Source organism: Antechinus flavipes, chromosome 2 (assembly GCF_016432865.1).
Source record: "Antechinus flavipes isolate AdamAnt ecotype Samford, QLD, Australia chromosome 2, AdamAnt_v2, whole genome shotgun sequence".
In the NCBI taxonomy this organism is placed as follows: Eukaryota; Metazoa; Chordata; class Mammalia; order Dasyuromorphia; family Dasyuridae; genus Antechinus; species Antechinus flavipes.
The window spans coordinates 666,843,987-666,867,358 of NC_067399.1; the positions used below are offsets into that span (position 1 = coordinate 666,843,987).

At 41.1% G+C, this 23,372-nt stretch overlaps 1 protein-coding gene across 1 annotated transcript in view; it reads right to left on the reverse strand.

The window, feature by feature from the left end:
• Window positions 1-3,031, reverse strand: part of UBE2D1 (ubiquitin conjugating enzyme E2 D1) — a 36,139-nt gene extending 33,108 nt beyond the window's left edge. The window contains exon 1 of the mRNA XM_051982631.1: window positions 2,678-3,031. Coding sequence (XP_051838591.1) covers window positions 2,678-2,701 — 24 coding nt within the window. The 5' untranslated portion in view covers window positions 2,702-3,031. The remainder of the gene's footprint in view (window positions 1-2,677) is intronic.
• Between the last annotated feature and the right edge of the window lie 20,341 nt (window positions 3,032-23,372).

A 23,372-nucleotide genomic window follows, 5' to 3' on the forward strand; every position in this document is an offset into this window, starting at 1 on the left:
CACTTAAACTGAGATTCCATTTCCTTATTTTCAAAATGAGGATAAAAGGGTATACTGAATAGAATGCCTGGCTTGGAATCAAGGACTCCTCTTCCTAAGTTCAAACTCTGAATGTCTACCACTTACTAGCTGAATGACCTGGACAAGTCACTTGACCCTGTTTTCCTCATTTGTAAAATGAGCTGGAAAAGGAAATGTCCAACCTTAAATATCTTTTTCAGGAAACCCAAATGAGGTCATGAAGAATTGGACAGGACAGGACTGAAGAAGGATGAACTCAAGAGGATTGGAGAGACCAAATGAGAAAACATTTAAAATGTTATAGAAACAGATACAAATATAATTCATCTGAGTTCAGAATTGAGTGCAAAAGGTTTCCATGAGTGCAAAAAACTCCCAACTGTAAGGGATTCAACAGCAGCTCCTCATTTTCAGAAGAGAGCCCAAGTTATTGTGGTCATTCATATACTGAAGACACACATCACACCACATGAAAAATCCTCACTCGGAGGAAGAAAATGAAGTTTTGAGATTTACTTTGAAAATTCATTAGTCCATCACTACAGAAAACGGAAGATATGGTTTCATTTATTAAATAGAGTTCATGACCCTTAAATATCCAAAGAAAATTTGCTCTTGTCTTCTCTAGATGTAGCAACGGACAGCCACTGGACACAAAAGACCCTTATTTTCCCAGCAAGCAAGATGGAGCAGTAGGAAGGAGTGGGAAATACTACTTGAATTTTTCCTGTCCTCATCTGCAAGAGGCAACAGCAGGGTTTCTCTCTCCCTCTCTTTCCCTTCTTTTTCTCCTCCCCTCACTTCCCCTTCCTCCAACTTTAAAGCAGTGGCAGAAGCACACCTGGCTAGTGGGTGGGAGGTGTTAGGTAGGAGGCTGCAAAGGTGATGATTTCCGTTCAAGCAGCAGAATACAAGATAGCAGCAGGGCTGCCATGCCAGAGAAAAGGAGGCCAGTCATGTGGTGAGGTCAACAGATGCACACTGCTATCAGGGAAACATGACATGACGCAGAGGAAGGACTCCAGTGCTGGGGTGTATCCTTTAGGAAGGATTTACAGATCACAGAAAGAATCACACAGGCAGGAAAGGCAGATGGGAGAGGTGGGGCAAACATCAGCCCCATTTTAAGGAAGAGGAACCTGAAGCTCCTTCGCATGCTACTAAATGTCTTGAGGCAGGTTTTCAGCCAGACCCACAGTTTCCAAGACAGAAGTCCTTCCTGCTGCCTCTGCCAATGAGAACGCTCGAATTGTGTTGCAAATGTCGAAGTAGTATGAGCTTCATGCTTAGAACCACAACCCGAATAAGCAGGCCACACACACAGGCAGAGGACTGAAAGGAGTCCTTGGGTCTTAAAGACAATCTAGTCCTATCCCCTTTTCGAGTACAGATGAAACGACCCCTAAATAGCTTAAACGAGTAAGTACGTAAACAAGAAGGCAAATAAGACCCTGATATTTAGGGCTGGAAGAGATGTGGATCCGTAGGGTCCGGGGCTTCTTAACGGCAGGCTGGTGGAGCTCAGGGCCCTTTTCAGAATCATGTGTTTAAGTAACTAAAGAGAATGATCAATTTCACTTACGAGGGTTAGGGGGGAAAAGATGAATTGTTTTCCCTCTAAATTCACAAGCCCCTGAAATCTACTCCCAATGTGTCAATGGACCCCAGGTTAAGCTACAGAGGAGAGAGCTACATACCTAGAAAGTGGAGAGAGAACTTTGCATGTGCCAAACCATCTAGCCAAAAGGGCAAATTAGATCCCGGGACCGAGGACGGGAAGGGGGCTTTTAAAGGTCTCTGGGCACTATCCCAAACCTTTCTTTAACCACTGCGGGAAATCATGGGGCCAAATGACTGGCCCAAGGTCACACAGGTAAACAAATCAAATTCCAGCCAGCCCCGCGAACCGGTGCGCTTTCAAAAGATCGTGCTCGGAGTCCTTGGGCTCCAAGAGGGCGCACGACACCGCCTCCTTGACCGGGCCACCTTTGGTGTGGGGGACTCCATAAAGCAGAGGCCCAAACTTTACAGCAAAGTTCTCAGGCCAGCCAGGAGGAGCTAGCCTGCTCAGCCTGCGTGTGTCCCTCCCCCTCCCCTTCCAGTTACCCTCCCCCGTGCCTCAGGGTCAAAACGGGATGGGCTGATCAGGCTGCAGCCAGCGAGGTGACCCCAAGGCGGCAGGGGGAAGGGGGATGGGGGAGGGAGAAGGAGGAGGGCAGGATACCTAAAGAGCACGGGCAGGAGGTGGGGGAACAGGCAGCCCGAGGCCTCCAGACTCTGCTCAGAAAAGGGGATCCTTCCCTACCCACGAGGGGCCGGGGCTCCGCGAAGAAAGGAATCCGGCGAGCCCGCGACACCGGAGGCCTGCGCTCTCCACCATGCCCCCCCCTCCCCGGCCCGGACATTGGGGAGAGCAGCCAGATTTTTAAGCCCCACCCTGTGGGATCGGGAGGTCTAATCATTAATTCAAGCCCAGCCCGGAGGAGGGAAGAGATAAACAACAATAAAAGCTCCCCCTAAACAGCCGGTGCCCCGCTCGGGCTCTTTACGGGCGCATCTCCGGCGCCGGGAGGGGTCCCCTCTCCGTCCCACCTCCCGGGGATGCCCGGCTCTTGGGAGCCGCGACTCTGGGGGGGGGTCAGGGGGTAACACTCACCTTCTGGATCCGCTTCAGCGCCATGGGTCCGGGGGGCGTTGGGCTCCTCCTGCCTCTGGCGGCCGCTGGGCTGCGGGGCTAGGGCAGCGTGCGTGTGCAAGCGCCGAGCGTGAGTGTGAGGCGCGCGCGCACTCCCCCCCGGCGAGCGGCCGTTCGTTCGTTCTCCTCCCGACGGACACGGACTCCCCCGCGGCTCCGGGCGAGCCCTGCGTGCCTGCGTGTGCGAGCAAAGAAGCGAGCGTGCGTGCGTCCTGCGTGCGTGTGAGCGAGCGGGCGGCCTGGGGAGGGATGGGGAGCGAGCGAGAGAGAGCCGAGTGTGCGACGGGCGGGTGGGGGCTCTTTTGTTTCCGCTTCTGGGAAGGAGCCTGCGCCCTCCTGCCCTCGCCCCGCCCCCCCGGGAGCCCCGCCCCATGACGCCGCGACGCCGTCTGGGGGTTGTAGTCCAACCCCTCCGCCACCCACCCAGCCTGAGCACCCCCACCATAGCAGGCCACGCACGCTCAGAACTACACTCACCCAAGAAAATCGACTTAGCGCTGCAAGGGACCCTAGAGGCCTTCTAGTCCCACCCTTCCATTTTACAGCTGTGGAAACTGAGGTTCAGAGAGCAAAAGGGCTTCTCCAAGGCCAGGCGAGGTAGTGGTTGGCAGGGCTGAGATTTCTCCCTGGGTCCTCTGACTCCCTCGGCTGGGATGGGTGTGGAATATTGCCTCAGGGGCGCAGATCCACCTGCCCGTTCGTGCCCGGCTGCCGGCTTACTGTGTGGGGAGCTGGGGCTCTGAAGACAGTCATCAAACACTCGGCCCAGTCCTAATCCGTCTGGGAGGAAACAACGCATAAGCCGAGGAGATACAATGTCTAAACACACATGCAGACCGTACCCTCGTGGTTACGAAAGAGATACAAAGTACTCCAAGTTGGGTCAGGAACCAGAAAGCATAAGCGTTGTCAGTCAGGCTTCGCCGACCCCTTGACCCATTGGGGGTTTGCTGGGCCAAGATGGTGGACTGGTTTGCCATTTCCTTCGCCAGTTCATTTTACAGATGTGGACACCGAGGCAACCAAAGTTGTGACTTGCTCGGGGTCATACTCTCCCCCTCCCCCACCAAATAAAGCCTCTAAGGCAGGATTTGATCTCAAGGACATAAATCTGCTTGACTTCGGGCCCAGCAGCAGGTTGGCTGTGGCGCCTAATAAGCACAACACAGCCCTTTAAATGTGACTTTGTATCCCTGTGCTGAACATCCCCCCCCCTCTCTCTTTCCCCCCCTTTCCCCTCCCTCAGCGCAGCAGTCACTTAGGAAGGATTTCCTACCCTGTTTTAGTTTAACCTTGGGAGCCGGTTTTTCACAACTAATGACTCTTCTCTCCCTCCCTCCCTTTCGGAAATACAGAGAAAAAGGAGATCGCAGTCATCAACCTTGGCCAACCTTGATGCTGCCGATGAATAGCGAGCGTTTCTCAGACACTTTGAGATTTTACATAATTATCTCAGCTCATCTTCACAACTCTGGGAGGGAGATTCTATTTTTATCTCCATTTTATAGATGATGAAACTGAGGCTGAGTTTGTCCCCCAGCTAAGCAGATATCTGTGGGAGAACCTGAATTTGTCTTCCACACCGAGTTTCTCATCTCCGCCCCCTGGCTGCCCTAAAAGAGAAACTGAGGAAAAGAGACAAGAGACAGAGAAGACACAGAGACAGAGATACAGACATAGATACAGAGACAGATAAAGACACACCCAGAGAGACAGACAGTGATAGAGAAAAAAGGTGGTGGGGGAGAGAGAGAGAGAAGAAAGGAGGAAGGGAGAGAAGAGGCAGGGGAGGAAAGAAGAGAGGGAGGGAGAGACAGAGACAGAGACAGAGACAGACACACAGAGAAAGTGATTTCATTGGCATAAGGAGTTCCCAGGTAAGGAAACTCCCAGGTACAGGTTGGCACTTTCCCAGCACTTTTAGAGCAATAGTCTCCAATTCAGAAACAGACTCCATTAATCTGTCCATAAGGATTCCTATAGACCACGTATAACCCATAAAACTAATAATAAATTAGATTTAAAATCTAATGTTAGCTATGTTTTATTGTGTTTTATTTATTTCGTTAAACATATCCCAATCACATTTTAATCTGGTTCATTCCAGAGTATTGTGGGAAATATGGGCCCTGAGGATGATATGCTTGATACTTCTAGCCTAGCACAGTGAGAAATTAAGAGACTTTTCTAAGGTCACTCAGTAAGAGGCAAGTTTTGAAGCATATGGTTAGCTACTCCAACTGCCTCTTAATAAATCTACCCAGCAGAATATTTGAAGGATGTTATTACGGAGCATCCCTAAGGATCATGGAACTTTAGTTCATGTAACTTTAGATCATGTCACTCTGGTTAGAAGCATGGAGCCAGGTTAGGGTTATTAGGTACTTAATAAATGCTTATTGATTGGCTCCAAGCTGGACAAGAATCCCTTCTCCATTACCCAGCTTCCCTTGGAGCAGACTGAATGTGCCTCCAGGCCCGGAATCCTAAGAGCTTTGAGATGGAGAATTCCTAGAATTGAAGAGAGCGGAGGAAGACTTCCGAGCTCATTCCATTCAAGATGAGGGATGACTCAGAGGTTCCCAAACCGGAAGTGACTGCCTCAAGTCACAGCAGTTAGTAAGTGTCAGATGACATTCCAAGGCCAGTCTTCTGACTCTTGTCATTAGAAGAGACAGGTTACCTTAGTCATCTAAGGGAATACTCTCTTTAATGTGCCCAGAAATGGCCGTATATCTTCTAAACATTAATACGATTCAATTAAAACAATACGATTCAAACCCACACCATGAAATAGCCTCCAATATATTCAAATCCAACATTTTAAGTCCCTACTACTAGCAGCTAGCTGGCTCAGCGGTTAGCGTACTGGTCACAGAGTCAGGAACACCTGAGTTCTAAATACAGTCTCGGAAGGAAATGGCAAACTACTCCATTGTCTTTGCCGAGAAAACCTTTTCTCTGGTCCATGGGGTCATGAAGACAGACACAACTGAATAACTAAACTACTGCTATAGGTTAAGCATTGTGGCCTAGCGACAGTGAGAGATACACAAAGTATAGATAAAACTCATCCCCTCCTCTTGCAAGTTCTAGTTCCCGGCACATCATCATACATATTATTCCATTAAACCGAAACAGACTTTGTCAGGCATCTAGGATGTGAAAAGCCCGAAGGGGAATATGGTTTCCATAAAACACAATCTCTATGTTATAGTATTTTACCACATCGTCCCAAGACGTGACACAAAACAGATATCTATAATGCAATATTACGATAATGCACTAGAATATCTAGTGCCTGATGTGTTAAAGGAAATCTAGAATACCTCCTCTCCAGGGGCTGGCTCCCAGTCTAGTCAGAAGGCCAGAATTCAGCCCAGAATTACTGAGGACATTGGAGAGGTATCACTCCCAAATTACTTTATCTGTATGGTGATCATATCCTGTAGAATCATACATCAAAACTGGAAGGAAGTCCAATCCCTTCATTTTATACCTAATAACCTAAAGCTCAGAGAGGTTATAACTTATCTATGGTCATACAAAGAGAGGAAGGCAAGTTTGGAACTCAGGACTTCCTGATTCAGGATCTACTGCTCGCTCCACTATCCTCCTACTACTTTGTATCTGACAACATCCTGAATCCCTGAAGGAGAAAACAGAGACTCACTTTTGGTTTCAAGTTCCCAGTCCTTAAATAGTAACTGGCATATCTTGTTGATCTTATTCAGTAGTTTTAGTCATGTCTAACTCATGCCCACATTTGGCATTTTCTTGGCAAATATATTAGAGTGGTTTGTATTTGCTTCTCCAGCTCATTTTTTTCTAGATAAGGAAACTGAGGCAAAAAGGATTAAGGATTCAGGGTCACACAACTAGTAGGTATCTGAGACTAGCTTTGAACTCAGGAAGATGAATTCTCACTCCAGGCCTGCCTCTCTAACCACTGTAAAAGTACCTAACTGCTTCATTTGGTACATAGTCTTTGATTAATAAATGCTTTCCCTTTGATCCAAGGTATGTTGTCAGCAATTATGGATTGTCTATTATATACCAGATGCCAGGGGTAGAAAAAGAATAGAAATTTAAATTTGTACGAGGTATCCTTACATTCAATTTAATAAGTATTTATTAATAAGAAGATATTAGTAAAAGCACATAGTAGGTAATATATAAAAATTCCCTGTGTTCCTACTATGTGCTAATTATTGTGTTCAGTGTTGGAGATAGCAAGTTCAAAACATAATAATCCCTGCCTCAAACACACACATACACACAAACACACACATGCACGCACACGCACACACACACACACACACACACACACACACACAGTGGGAAGGGGGGCATTGCAGCATAGTAGACTGAAAAGAGCCTTAAGTTTGATATCAGTAAATGTGAGTTCAAAGACACTCCATTGTTATGCTCAAAGGGCTATAAAAATGGATGTCCTTTGATCCAGCAGTGCTCCTGCCGGGTCTATATCCCCAAAAAAAGAATCATTAAAGAGAGAAATGTGCAAAAATGTTTGCAGCAGCTCTTTTTGTGGTGGCAAAATTGGAAAATGAGTAGGTGCTCATTAATTGGTGAGTGGCTGAATAAGCTGTGGTAGATGAAGTAATGGAATATAATTGTTCTATAAAAATGATGAACAAGCTGATTTTAGAAAGGCCGGGAAAGATTTTCATGGACTGATGCTGAGCAAAACAAGCGGTATCGGGAAAACATTGTGCTCAGCCACAGCGAGATTATGCAATGGTCAACTAGATGGACTTGGTTCTTCTCAGTGGGTCAGTGATCCAAAGCAATCCCAATAAACTTTGGATGGAAAACGCTATCTGCATCCAGAAAGAGAATTATGGAAACTGAATGTAAATAAACACATGCTAGGTTCACTTTTTTCCTTTTCCTTTTTTTTTTTTTTCTCTTGTTGTTTTCCCATTTGTTCTGATTTTTCTCTTCCAAAATGATTCCTAAGGAAATATGGGAGAAAAAAAAAAGTATGTATGTAAAAATGCATTAAAATATAAATGAATACATGCATCACAAAAAAAAAATGTTGTTTTTACATGTAACTGGGGAAAATTAAAATTAAAATAAGCAAAAAGCCAAAGACCCTAGATCCTGCTTCTATTATTTACTGTCTGGGTAGCCTTAGACAAATGGCTTACCTTCTCTGGACCTTAGTCTTTACATGTGCCAAATAAAGGGATTAGTTTGAATACTCGCTAAGGCTCTTTCCAGCTCTCAGTCTATGACCTGGACCATTGATTCACCAGCATAGGGAATTCCCATTGTGAAAACACCACCTATGTCCACATGTGATTCATCTGTAACTTAAAAATTGAGAAAGATGTCTGGGAGGGTGTGGTGATTTGCCCATAATGACACAGTCAGTCAGGATGTGTCAGTAGAAGGGTGGGTGTGAACACAGGTTTTCCAGACTCTGAGACCAGCTCCTCTATCCATTCTTTGTCATTGCCTCTCAGGTAATATAAAGACTTCGATGTAAAGTTACTCAAGAGGAACGTGTGGGGGGAGTGGGATCAGGAAAGACCCTGCAGGGACATGTTACAAACATGATTATTTTCTAGATGAGGGAAATAAGTATCAAAAGGAAGGTGATTTACCCAGGATTCTACAGGAGCAGACAGAACTCTCATCACAGGCAGGAGGGTTTCCCAACTCCAAGGGTTGGACACTTTATGACACATGCTCCACAAAACACACCAACTGCTTCAAAAAGTCTAAAGATGGAACAGCCCCACATTGTGTGGAAGTCTTTCTGCTTCTATTGTTTTATAAAATAATTCATAGCCATGCTCCTGTCCACTTGATGAGTATGTTATGGTAGAATTCTTTCCATGGATGAGTTGGATGAGATGCCTTGGTCTCAAATTCTATGATTCAAAGATGATGCTGCCCTCCACTAACAATCAATGTATGCAGTGAGGTAGGGGTGTGTGTGTGTGTGTGTGTGTGTGTGTGTGTGTGTGTGTGTGAAATGGGGTTAAATGACTTGTCCAAGGACACACAGCTAGACACTATTAAGTATCTGAGGCCAGATTTGAACATTCAAGTCCTGCTGATACCAAGGCCAGTATTCCAACCATTGCGCTATCTAGGTGTCTCCAAGGCAAGCATTTAGAAGATGTTCACAGAGTGCTTACTATGTGGTTCCCAGTGGGATACAATCTAAATGGGGAAAGGAGACAATGGGGAAGAAATCAACATACATAGAGGAAAAAATTAAATAATGATATAAAGCCAGACATGTACATGAAGAAGTAAAAGAATGAATATATATTTTGGGAATTGAGAGTGGGAAGTAGTGTGATCTTGGAAAAAGAGCATTAAATTTGGCATGTGAGAAATAGTTATTGTGATTTTTACAACATTTATGACCCTTGACCAAGCCATATCCCCGAGCCTCAGTTTCCTAATCTGTAAAAGGAAGGAGTTGGATTATATGAGCAACAGTTACTCTTTACTATCTATGTGATCTTCAGAAAATCATTTCAAGTTCCTGAGTCTCAGCTTTCTCCCTTGTAAAACACAGAGGGGAACTGGATTTGACGGCTGCTGAAGTGGCTTCCAGCTCTCACCTTCTGTGGTTGAACCATGAACATCCGCTTCCGAGTCTCAATCTCTGCTCCTAGATACTTAGGAGATCTTCAGTGAAACGCCCCAGGAAACTGGACTTAGTCTTATGGTGCTGAATATTTTTATTAATGACATCTATAAAGACATGCTCATTCAATTCACAGATGACACAAAGCTGGGACAGCCAATACACCGAAGGACAAGCATCAGCATCAGAAATCAATGAATCAATCAATAAGCATAAAACCCAAGACATTTAGCCAAATTAAGAAAAATGAAATTCAATTTACATAATGTAAAGTCTCACTCAGATTCCAGAAATCACCTTCATAAATGCAAGATGGGGAGAATGCATGGTTAGGTGGCAGTTCATTTGAAAAATAGCTAGAAGTTTAAGTGGATTGCAAGGTCAATATGAACAGAGTATGACGTGGCAGCAAAAAATGGGGAGGAAAGGGAGAGGGAGAAGATTCACTCTTCAGCTGAATTTTAAAAGGCAGAACTTTTAGGAAAAAGGAAATGGTCCAGTTCTGCTTTGCCTTAGTCTTGTTTAGTTCTGGGTACCACAATTCAAGAAGCATGTTGACAAGGGAGTGCTGATAAATGTTTAACAATCAGATCTCCGGGGAGGGAGGGACAAGGGAGGAATGTGTGCTTGACACATTTTTTAAAGCTTATCAGCATTTTTGATATTTTCTCCATCAAGTTCTGATGTGTAACTTTGCTAGTTCCCAAGTTCTCCTGTAGAAAATTTAAATGAGCTCTCCTGAAATTTCAAGAACTGGTTTTGACAAATCCCTGAACCGGACAGGATCTGGGGAAAGGCAATCTGGATGCTGAAAAGTCTTTCGGTTCATGTAGTTTAAGGAAAGAGGTATCAAAAACAACATATAACTCATTAGCCTGCAATATTCCCAACTGCCCTTGAATCAGATTAAGATTCAATTGGAAAATATTTAGCAAAATAAACAAAAAATACAATAGAATTTAGATAAGGTCAATGTGTGTGGCCTGCACATGGTTTTGTGGCCCTTATTTCTATTTGAGTGACACTATTGCTTTAGGGGATGTATGATGGAATTGGGGATGTCTAATCTGGAAGAGAGAAGAGTTAGGGTTGGGTAATAGATTAGAGATTCACACAAGTAGAATGGGTTCTCTTAGGAGCTAATGTTCCTTCTCATTGGAAGTCTTCAAGCAGAAGGTGGCGGGCCACTGGTGGCTCTATCATTTTTTTTTTTTTTTTGATGGCTATCTGCAACTTTTATTTAAAATCATAAAATGGCAATAATTGCTTTTCTTTTTTTGGAGATATGTACTGATATATATATATGTATATATATATATGTATATATATATATATTCATTTTTTATTATAGCTTTTAATTTACAAGATATATGCCTGGGTAATTTTTCAGCATTGACAATTGCAAAATCTTTTGTTCCAATTTTTCCCTTCCTTTTCCCCACCCCCTCCCCCTGATGGCAGTTTGACCAATACATGTTAAATATGTTAAAGTATATGTTAAATATAATATATGTATACATATCCATACAGTTATTTTGTGGTAGCTCTATCATGAGGGAATTCTTTTGTAGAAATGAATTGGCCTATATCACTATTGGGCTTCCTTCCAATTCTGAAAGTCTAAGGATCTATGACCTCTAAGATACCTTTTTTCTTTATACTCTCAGCTCCTAGAATAGTATCGGCACACAGTAGGTGCTAAATTGTTGTTGTTTGTCCTTCATTCTTAAAAAGGACCATGACGTCAGGTAGATGATGCTGTGACATGCAAATGAATAGAATTCAAATAAAAGAGGGCTGTGTAAAGTCAGAAATATCTGTTGATTGTATGTGTTGATCCAAAGGGGTACATCCATAAAAACTGACATTTTTTTTTCAGCAAATGTCCTTATTTTATTTTTGCTTTTAAATAAAAGTGATTCTTTAATCAAAATTTTATTAATAATTTCAACACTGTATCTTCATCTTATACTTGACAATATTTTCAGTTCACTGAATCGAATAGCACTTTTTCTTTTTTTTCTCAACAGTATTTTATTTTTCCAATAACACATAAAGATAGTTTTCAACACTCATTTGTGTAAGATTTTTGAGTTCCAATTTTTTTTCTCTCTCCCTTCCTTACGTTCTTCCTTCCCAAGATGCAAAGCATTATGATATAGGTTACGAGCAATTATTTTAAACATATTTCCACATTAGTCATGCTGTGAAAGAAAGATCAGAACAAAAAGGAGAAACCATGAGAAAGAAAAAGCAAAGGAACAAGCAAACAAAAAAAGGTAAAAATAGTATGCTTGAATCCATATTCAGGTTCCATCATTCTTTCTCTGGAAGTGGATGGCATTTTCCATCCCAACTCTATTGGAATTTTCTTGGATCACTGTATTGCTGAGAAGAGCTAACTCTATCATTGTTGATCATTGTACAATCTAGCTGAAGAACTAACATTTGTACAGCACTTTAAGAGTTATAAATATTTGTCCATACATCAACTCTATGTGGTCAGTAGTAAAAATATTCTTATTTTTTTCAGATGAAGAAACTGAATTTTTGAGAACCTGAGTGACTTTTTCATGGACATATAGTAGTAGATTTGAGGCAGGCCATAGGAGGAGGTATCAAGGCCTTGAATGTTAGATGGGAATGGATTAGCACCAAGGATGAAAGAAAAGTATGCATGGGAGTGGCATGGGGGGAAGAACAGAGTGAACAAAATGGCACTAAAGATGAGAAAGGCAAAAATGGGATAGTAAAGAACCTGTGTTAGCTAAAGAAAAGATTTATAGTGGAATATGGTAGAAGGTAAATGTAGTGGGTGGGAGTGGATCCAGTTATCCAGTACTAGGTGATTGACCTTCAGTCCTGCTAATAAATTTATAGAAAGTAAGAAGCAGGTACCAGAGACAGTTGGAGCCTTAAAGTACGAGAAGTATTCAGATGAAGGATCAGTCGTCACCCTGGTGGCCCTTTAAAAAGTAAGTTTACAGTCTTTTCCCCATCTTTTGAGGCAACTGAGATTAAAAGACTTGCCCAGGATCACACAGCTAGTAAGTGGCTAAGGCCAGATTGGAACTCAAAGGCTGGTGCGGCTGGTGCTCAATCCACTGTACCACCCAGCTGCCTGTACCAGTTGCATTCATTTAATTCAGGAGACAATTCTGAGTAGTATAAGTCATATAAGACAACTGTATAGGAAGAAGAGCCTTTCCGCTATACAATCCATATCTTCTATCCAATCAAAATCCTAGTCCTCATTGTCTATACACCTCTAGGTCATTCCCTTTGCTTCATCAATGAATTCAGTTTCTGGGTCAAATTTTTTCTCCAATCCTCAACTCCTGCCCTCATTCTAGAAGAATTCAACATACATATTAACTCTCTCTCAAAACATCTTAGCCACTCAGTTTCTCACTCTACTCACCTCTTGGAAGCTATTCCACCCCCCTGAACTTGCAATTACCCAGAAACATTCCATCTCCATAGTCAAGAATTCTGAAATTGCCTTATCTGAACATAACCTTTTGGCTTTTTATCTCTCTTTCCGCCGTCTCTTACTCTTACTTCCATATCATGACCTTTAATCCTTTGGCCCCTTAATTGTCTCCCATTACAATTGTCTCCTTTCTTCCCTTTGACCCTTTGCTGAACCAAATCAACTCTAACCTGTCCTCTTCCCTTGAACCCCTTGTCTCTTTCTCATTTTTGCTGGTTGTATTTAGTCCATGGAGTTCATGGAGTACATTTGTCAGTAAGATCTTAGATACCCATGTAGTGGAGGACTTGTCTCTCTCATATTCTGAGTCAGCACAAAAATTGGAGGTCAGCAGAAAGAATGGAGAAGGTAGATTTGAGAATCATCATTATAAAGATAGTAAATAAATCCATGGGTGCTGATGAGATCACTATATTCTAAGTAGGAAGCTTTTGGATTGACTTTAGGTACATAACTGGAACTAGTGGTGCATTCAAAAGATACAAGCCAGCTTTCTTCTCTTCCAGTCCTCAGGGTCTTCTTTTTGTCTAATGTATTTCAGTGAGAGAAGAGAGATAATCATATGAGGGTCTTGAGAGGCCTTCGGTGCTTCCTCCATGAGACTAACACGTGGTCCATGAAGACACTTCTTTACTTTGGAATCTATTCTTTGTTTTAAGTAAAGGAGATTGGAGGTGACTAGAACCTTGTGTGTATCAAGAGATCAGGAGATCAAACCACCGGAGATCTGAGGTTCCAAAGAGCTACCTTCAAGATGCCGGCCAATGGAGGCCAAGACAGGGATCTATTCATTCATGCTACATTTGAACTTGGTGGTACCAATGCTATATAGAAACTTCATAAATCTGATCTCATTCTTCCTCAGAGAATGGTATAGGATATAGATGTAAGGTAGTATAAGGAAGAATATACTTTTTTGTGGTGTTGGGAGAGAGAACTATTTGTCATTCTTGTTCTTAAACCTCCAAAGTAAAAGTATATACTTATTGATTAAAAATACAGGCTTACTGATGTTGATTGGTTAAATTAAACTGGAGTATTGATCATGGAACTAAAAACCTTGCAAGATGGGGCTTGAACCAATAGTGTTGCCAGAAAAAGAGAAGCCATCCCCTTGGGTGCTATTCTAAAAACTAATGGAGAAGTATAGCTGGCTTTGGTCTGGAAACAAGAGATCAGAGTACTTGCTGCACTTGAAAGGCCAAGTAATTTTTTTTTTAAATTAGAGATGGATTCTGATCCATATTATCTGTGTGACCTTAGGGAAACCATTTAACCTCTTTGGGTTCCAGTCAACTCTCTGAGACTCTAAGCTGCAGAAGAGTGAAGTGAGGTACTTTACTAGCTTGCTATCTTTTTACAAGAGATGATTTTTTGGAGGACTTAATTCTTACCTTTGGAACTTCTGATCTGATACCTTATTGCTGGGTTGATGAGCTTCACTTAGCTATCAAAGTGATCTTCCTAAATTGCAGATCTGACCATGTGATTTCTCTATTCAGTAAACTCCAGTAGCTCCCTATCATTCCAAGATCAAACTCCCAATTTTCTGTGTGTTGTTCAAAGCCCTTCAGAACTACCCTTCCAGGCTTGTTAAACCTTCTGCCCCTCCTCCCATACACCCATCCTCTTAAATATATCCTCCTGGTTTAACAAAACACTCCCATTTCAAGGCTGCATGCATTTTACTTGGCTATCTTCATTTTTCTTCTCCTCATTTCCACCTCTTCTTTTCCCCAGATTCATTCAAGTCCTAGCTAAAATCCCCTCTTCTACTAAAAGCCATTCCCATTCCCACTTAATGCCAATGACTTCCCCCTGTTGATTATATCCAATTTATGCTATATAGATCATATTTGTCTATAGCTATTTGTGTGTTATCTTCACCATTAACCCCCGTGATTGCCAGAACCTCTTTTGCTTTTCTTTGTCTTCTAAGTACTTAGCACAGCTTTGGTATATGACAGATGCTTAATAAATGTTTATTGACCGACTGATTGACCTACCGTGTTTCCCCGATAATAAGACACTGTCTTATTAATTTTTTTGGACAGAAAAACCACCAGAGGGCTTATTTTTAGGGGAGGGCTTATTTTAATGAACATTGACAGCAATTTTAATAAACAGGTAAATGTGAACAAAAAAAAAGTACCTTTATTCAATAATGATCATGTCATCTTCTCAACAACATCATCGTAAGTGTCTATACCCTGAATTCCATCCTGGATGTCTTGAGCTTCTATTTCCTTCAGAAGAAGTGGACCCAATCTGTCATGTCCAGCAATATAGCTCCCTTTAAATGAACATGTCTTGTCCAGGTAACCTGCTCGTAGTGCCTTGGCGACACAGCTGTCAGTAATTTTATCCCATGACTTCTTCACCCAAGTCATAACTTCTTGCAGACAGGGCTTCACAAAGTTTCCACGCCGATTTCTTTCCATTCTATTTTCAATGTCATTGACTTCCATGCGCAAATGGTCCTTGAATGGCTTGTTTATTGCAATATCAAGGGTCTGGAGATAGGCAGTCATTCCTGCAGGAATCATTACTTGATCTATTCTTCTCTCTGCAAGGGAGTTCTTCATTTCTTTAGCACGGTAAGTGCTGGCTGAGTTCTTCTTTTATCCTCCATCATGCCCCCTGAGTTCTTATTTTATCTTCCATCATGCCCCTTTTATCCTCCATCATGCCCCCTCACTCCCGCTTACATACCGGGTTTTTATGTTGTCCTGCCTCAGCTCTCCTCCGCGGCACTGCTCTCAATGGCGCCAGCAAGCAAATCATTGGGGAAGAACAGGATGACGTGCTCACTGATGCAGCTCTGATTGGATGCAGCTCAGAGCGCGGCGTGCGTTTCACCCGGGGGGGGGGGGAGAGGGGGGAGGACGGTGCATACAGAGAGTACCGTAATGTAGCGTGTAGCGCAGGGGATCACCTTCACTACAGTAGCAATCTCAATAGGGCTTATTTTCAGGGGAGGGCTTATTTTAGAGGAATCTTACACAGTAAGGGGAGGGCTTATTTTCGGGATAGGTCTTATTATCGGGGAAACACAGTATATGACCCTCTCTACCTAAGCCGGCTTCAGCAATGCTTCTGTTGCCATGTATTCACTAAGTGCCTTGCTGTCATGCACACTCCTTAACCAGCCCTGCGGTTCCTGTAAACTTCCTAAACCAAAACACCTCTTGTAGCTCTTCCCTTTCATATCTGTTATCTCTCCCTATCAGAAAGTAAACTCCTTAAGTAACTGCAGATAGTACAAAATGTTTGGGAGTCTACTTGCCAAGATATGCACAGCAACTATATGAACATAATCATAAAATGTACTTTTGCAAATAAAGATAGAACTAAGTAATTGGAGAAGTATTGCTTCTTCATGGGCAGGCTGAGCCAATATTAAAAAAAATATATAACAATATTATGCATATTGGTTTATTTATTCAATGGCCATACAAAATTACTAAAAGATTACTTTATAGAATTAGAAAAATAATAACAAAATTCATCTGGAGGAACAAAAGATTATCATTATAGAAAGTTAAGAACATTAAGGGAATTAATGCAATAAAGATGGAAGGAAGGGAACATAGCAGTATCAGTTCTTAAACTATCTTAAAAAGCTGTAAACCATTTGATAGGTAAAACATAGGTTTAATAGTGGAACACAATATACAGATGTGAATGAATAAGTAGCCTAATGAATAAACTCTAAGATCCTAGCTATTGGGATAAAAATTCAGTATTTAACAAAAGCTGTTCAGAAAACTGGAAAACAATCTGGCAAAAAATAGGTATAGACCTACATTTCACACAATAGACCAAGATAAACTCAAAATGGGTAAATAATTTAGACATAAAAATGATATCATAAACCAAATTAAAAAGCATGGAAGAAATTACCTGCCAGATCTATGGCTAGGAAACAAGTTCATGACCAAACAAGAGACAAAGAGGATCACAGGAAGTAAAATATACAATTTTCATTACATTTAATTAAAAAGCTTTTGTACAACCTACCCCTCCCCCCCAAAGGAAAAAAAAATCACTGTGCTAAAATTAGAAAAGGAGGAAATTGGGGAAGGAGAAGTAAATTTCTTTGATAAAAGTTTTATTTCTAAGATATATAGAGAATTGGGTCAAATGTGTAAGAATAAGAGCTATTCACTAACTGGTTAATGATATGACTAGGTAGTTTTCAGAGGAAGATATCCAATTGATGAATATCTTATTTTTAAAAAATTCTTCAGTAATATTTGGAGAAATGCAAATTGAAACTTTAAAGTATTATCTTACAACCAGTAAATTGGCAAAGTTGACAAAAAATAAGTGTTGGAGATGGGGGAGGAGGGCAATTGGAAGAATAGGTACATTAATAGAGCTGTGAACTAATCAAATCACTAGGAAGTAATTCAGAACTTTGCTCCCAAATCTATTAAACTTGTTTGCCTTTGACCCAGAAATACCATTACTATATCTATTCCCCTTCCCCCCAAAAAAATCAAAGAAAGAGGAAAAGAACTCATGAACAGACATATTTATGGCTGCCCTCATTTATGGTAACAAAGAATTAGAAACAAAGGAATTAACCAACAATTGGGGAATGACTGCACAAGTTATGGTGTATGGATATGATGGAATACTCTTGCTTTATAAGAAATGTTGAAGGACATAGTTTCAGAGAATCCCAGGAAATTTTGTATGAACTGATATAAAGTGAAATGAGCAGAACCAAGGAAACAATATATACACTTTGTTAAAAATCAACTGTGAAAGATTTAGCAACTCCAATCAATGTAATGAGCAATCTTAGTTCCAGAGGATTTATGATGAAACATGTTATCCCTCTTCAGGTAATGGCCTCAGGGTACAGATGAAGTTATGTGGTTGGCTTTTGTTGTCGCTGAGTTTGGGGGTTTGGGGTATGGTCAATGGAGGAATTGGTTTTGTTTCATTAGGCATGTTTATAACAGGTTTTGTCTTTCTTGCTTTCTCAGTAGGGTAAGATGAAAGAGAGAGAATTTGGATCTGAAAATAAAATAAAATTTAATTAATAAAAAAAATAACAAGTAAGATCCTCAAGGGAAGGAATTGTCTTTACAACTTGTAAATACAATTTGTATCTTCTCTGGATAATAGACAATGGTCTCACCCTTTCCTGGTCACCAATTAATATGATACTTTCTTTTTTAATTTTCTTTTTTAAAGATTTACTTGTATATTCATTTTTTTGCATATTTCTACATGAATCTCATGGGAGAGAAAAATTAGAACAAAAGGGGAAAACCACAAAAAAGGAAAAAAAAAGGGGGGGGGAAACAATATGCTTTGAAATGCATTCTATTTCCACAATTCTCTCTCTGGATGCAGATGGCATTTTCCATCCAAAGTTTATTGGGATGGGGGCAGCTAGATGGTGCAGTGGATAGAGTGCTGGCCCTGAATTCAAATCCGACCTCAGACACTTAATACTTCCTAGCTGTGTGACCCTGGGTAAGTCACTTAACACCAATTGTCTCAGGGGGAAACATGTTTCTTAGAATTGCCTTGGATCATTGAATAGCTGAGAAGAACTAAGTCTATCACAGTTGCTGATGCTGTGTATAATGTTTTCCTGAATCTGTTCACCTCATTCAGCATCAGTTCATGTAATTCTTTTCAGGCTTTTCTGAAAATCAGCCTGTTCAACATATCTTATAGGGCAATAATATTCCATCACTTTCATATACTACAGTTTTATTCAGCCATTCCCCAATTGATGGACATCCACTTATTTTCCAATTCTTTGCCTCTACCGATAGAGCTATTATAATTTTGGGGGTTTTATGATTGCTTTGGTATACAGACCTAGTAAGGGCATTATATAGTATGATATTTTCAACAATATTGGCAGACACTGTCAACAAAATCCTAACAAACCTCACTAACTTGAAAAGGCTACAAGCCAAGACTAAAGTGGAAGGCGAGTTGATGGGCAACTTTTTATTCACAGGTCAGTGCTAGGACTTGCACTCAGTCTCTAAGGCCAAAATGCAATATAGATTGATCCTTGTCATTTATGCTAATTTTGGCCTGACAACGAACACCAAGAAAACAAAGGTTCTCTACCAGTCAGTGACATGTCATTTATATGTGGAATTATCAATTACAGAAAATGGAGAAATATTGAATGCTTTGGATAAATTCAGTAACCTTGGCGATATACTTTCCAAAGATATATACAAAGATGTGACATGAATGAATACATTGCCAGAATTAGCTTAGTGTTTGGGAGGCTCTAAAGAAACATATAGAGAGAAGAGATGTGAGACTTGACTACCAAACTGAGGGTCTACAGAGTCATTGTGCTGATCTCATTGTTATATGCCCGTGAAACCCGCACAATCTACCTGCGCCATGGCAGGAAACTGAATCGCTTCCATTTGAATTATCTGAGGAAGATTCTGAAGATCAGCTGGCAAAATAAGGTACTGGACACTGAGGTCTCTTTTCCAGCTGAATTGTCAGGCATTCAAACTCTGCAGCAGAAAGTGTAACTTGGATGGGCCGATCATGTGGTTTAAATGTTAAACATACATTTGCCTAAAATACCATTTTGTGGAAAACTCACAGTAGGCAAGTGCTCACATGGAGGTCAGAAGTCATATGGAAACACTCTCAAAATCTGTAAAGAATTTTGGAATTGATTATGAGACGTGGGAGGCATTGGCACAGAACCGCTCAGCATGGCATGCCCACATCAAAGAAGGGGCACTATGGTCTATAAGCAAAGCAGGATTGTAGGAGTTCCAAAAAAAAACATGAAATCCAAATTTAGAGAAATCTCTGCTCTAAATATTCACGGAGATTATTTGCTTCCAACCTGCGGTAGAACCTTCTGAGATCCCATGGGGCTGATCAGCCATAGATGTACACATTCTATCTTGACCCAACATAATGATGTCATTGTGGCCCTCTTTAAGCATGAAGGACAACAACTAATCAACCATTTGTATCTCCATTTAGCATAGTATCATATATAGGATCATATATTCATAGAGAGAACCGAGTTCTAACCCACCCCTACTTTACAAATGAGGAAACTGAGGCCCACAGTGGTTAGTTGACTTGCCCAAACTCACCAAAATAGTAATCAGCAATTATGGGATTTGAACTAAAGTGCTCTGACTTGATAGCCAGAATTAACGTTCTCTCCCCTGTGTCATGTTGCCTTCTCTTAGTAGAAAGATTTGCTTACTTGGAGTTCCCCATACTCAAGAAATAAAGCCAGACCAAAAATTAAATCAATGAATTACATAGGAATGGAGTTGACGATGAAAAAGGAGTCAGTACCTGTAAAGTCAATACCTGTTTTTCTCTGTCATCCCTGAAATTGCCAGTTAACCAGATGTTAGGGTGGAGCCCCAATCTTCACAACAAACTTTATCAAGAACACATTGTCACGAATGTGTGCAGAGAACTGTGCTAGATATTGGTGGTAGCGATACAAAGTTAAAATAAAACATAGTCCCGATCGTCAAGGAGTTTACAACAAAGGAGTTACAAGTAACATTAGCCTTGTTACTTAAAATTTACACTCACAAATATCTTGCTTAGATCCCTCTCCTTTGGTGATCTGGGATTCTTAAAGGCTCTGTTGTCTCCACCCAAGGCCTGGTAGATTCCTATAAGCTATAAAGATCCCAAGTTTTGTTCCAGTGATGGACTAGATATTGTTTAAAAGCCTGGCCAAATTTCTACTCTTTCTGTTAATATTTGTTTGCATTTTTGTTTTTCTTCCTAGGTTTTTTTTATCTTCTTTCTAAATCTGATTTTTCTTGTGTAGCAAGACAACTGTATAAATATGTATACATATACTGTATTTAACATATACTTTAACATATTTAACATGTATGGGATTACCTGCCTTCTAGGGGAAGGGTAGAGGGAAGGAGGGGAAAAATTGAAACAGAAGTTTTTGCAGGGTCAGTGTTGAAAAATTACCCATGCATATGTTCTGTCAGTAAAAACTTATATAAAGAAAAGCCTGGCTAAAAAGACCAGGCTAAAGGCTAGAAGGTTAAAAGATAAGTTTTTTGTTTTGTTTTGTTTTTACCCAATTATCCATGAAATAGTTGAAAGAACAAAGTGATTGTTTGCTCTTTGTGGCCCACTTCCTCCTCCCAGTGATGGAAGCAGACCTGCAGAAAAGGGGGGAAAAGATGCTAAGAATTTTAAATTAAAATTAAATTAAAATTTTAAATTTTAAATGTCAGTAGAGGCAAACATTAATAAGATGCTGCAGTGGATAGAGTGCGGCCCAAGAGTGAGAAACAACTCCAACCCTTATCTATGTGACCTTAAGCAAGCTATAACCTCACTTTCTTCAGTTTGCCTCAGTTTCTTCAACTATCAAATGGGAAATAATAATAGAACGGGGAGACCCTGTTTATTGTGTGAGTCAAATAAGAAAATATTTATAAAATGCTCAACACAGACTCTGGAATATAGTAGAGACAAATAATTGCTAATTATTATTATATTAGAACTTTTAACATGTGATTCAATGATCAACAATAAGCTGGTGCTCTACTAAAAAAAACAACCATGGTCAATTAGTATTTTCATTAGAAAATAAGCCAGAAGACCAAAAAAGGGCACTGTAATTAAATGAAGATATCTTGTAAATACTCTTTGGAGATGTGGAAAAATCCATAGGCTATCTGAGTTGGATTTTTCTGTGAGGACCGAGTTAGCACCCTGAATACCTTAGAATTGGCCTGAGTCAGGATAAGCAAAGGTCCTTGGTCTTTATTCTTGGTCTTTAGGGGTAGAAGTGAAGGAATTGGACACAGATCTCCACAACCTTCCTTCTCCTCCTCTACCGCCAAAGTGACTCTGGCTTGTCTTACTCCACCCCCTGATCCCTCCTACAATTCTGTCTACACCAAGAGATCAAACCAGCACAGAATAGTGAGAAGGGCCATTTTCCAAGCATGTGCTGATAGAGTACTGTCCAATTGGTAATTAGCCTTAAGTGCTTGGTTGTCTGACCCCAGTGCATCAACTCAAAGTTTCAGCCTTTTACATCTCCCTTTTGTTTGTTTTAGAACACAGGTGATCATGCCATCCCTGACTTCTCAGATAGGTGAGAACCCCAAAAAGGAGGTGATCATGCTCTCCCTGACTTCTCAGGAAGGGAGATGAAAAGCACCAAAGGGAAGTGGGGATTGCCGGCGGGTTTCTGGGCTGAAGGGTCTTATTAGAAACAGGTAGGCACAAACCTATCAGTATGGGAAGTATTATACAAGCACATAGCAATAACACACAGGCTATTAGTGATGACTCTCCCCACAGACAATGCAGGCTCAATGTGGTGTAACAAACATGAATTGTACATGCAAGTAGTGATATAACAAACAATATAAATCAACATGGTGTTGTAAAAGATTTCCAGAAGTCCTAGAAGAAGGATATATAAACGACAGTCACACATACACCTTCTTCAGCAGCCAAGGGATAGTCCAAAACCAATCTATTGTCCATTGCTTCACATGTCAGGGAATCTAATGATCCCCGCAAATTTTTGAAGTCCTGCAACAATTTTTTCATGTGTTAGGGAATCCAATGATTCCTGCAGATTTTGAAGTCCTGCAACAATCTTATCATTTCTTAGAAAATCCAATGATTCCTGAGGGTTTTCAAGTCCTACCACAGTTTTATCATGTCTCAGAGAATCCAATGATTCCTGAGGGTTTTCAAATCCTACAACAGTCTTTTCATGTCACAGAGATTCTAATAATTCCTGGGAGTTTTGAAGTCCAACAATTTTTGATGTCCATGAGTCAAAGTATTTTTTGCCTGGGCCCTGGGGCTGGGCCCCTCATCCTATTTCCCTGAATCAGTTTACATTCTGATGCCCAATGGAAGCCTCTGTTGCATTTTGGACATGGGGTATTGGATCTTGTTTTCCTACCCTGTTTTCTCATTCTGTGTCTATGCCAACATTGAGCTTTCAGATGCCCTACTTTACCACATTGAAAGCATTGACCATACATATAATTTGTAAATAAAAAGCTATTTAAAAAAAAAAAAAGAAAGTATTGATGGATCTCTCTGCAAGTCCCTTGCCAAAAGGGATCCTGTCTTCCCATGTTCGGGTCATGGGAAGTCTGCATCATAGCCTGGCTATAAAAGGTTTTTGTGCCTACTGTGGCACAGTGTCTTTTGATCTTCTCTAAAGGAGCATCCTTGCGTAGTCCTAGTGTAATTCTTCTACAAACCTCATTAGCCTTTTCTTTAGTAAGTTGCCTTATCATAATGTCTGTTACTGCATTTTCACCATTAGTTCATATGACAGCTGTCTGCAAACGTCCCATAAAATCAGCAAAGGGTTCATTTGGCCCTTGTGCAATCTTTGTGAAGGCCTCATTCTTGTCATTTTTACCTGGAAGAAAAGCCCACGCACGCTTCGATAGCAGCAGCAGCAATTTGCTCATATGCTGCTATGGGGTAATTAATCTGTACTGAAATGTCTGCATAAGAACCTA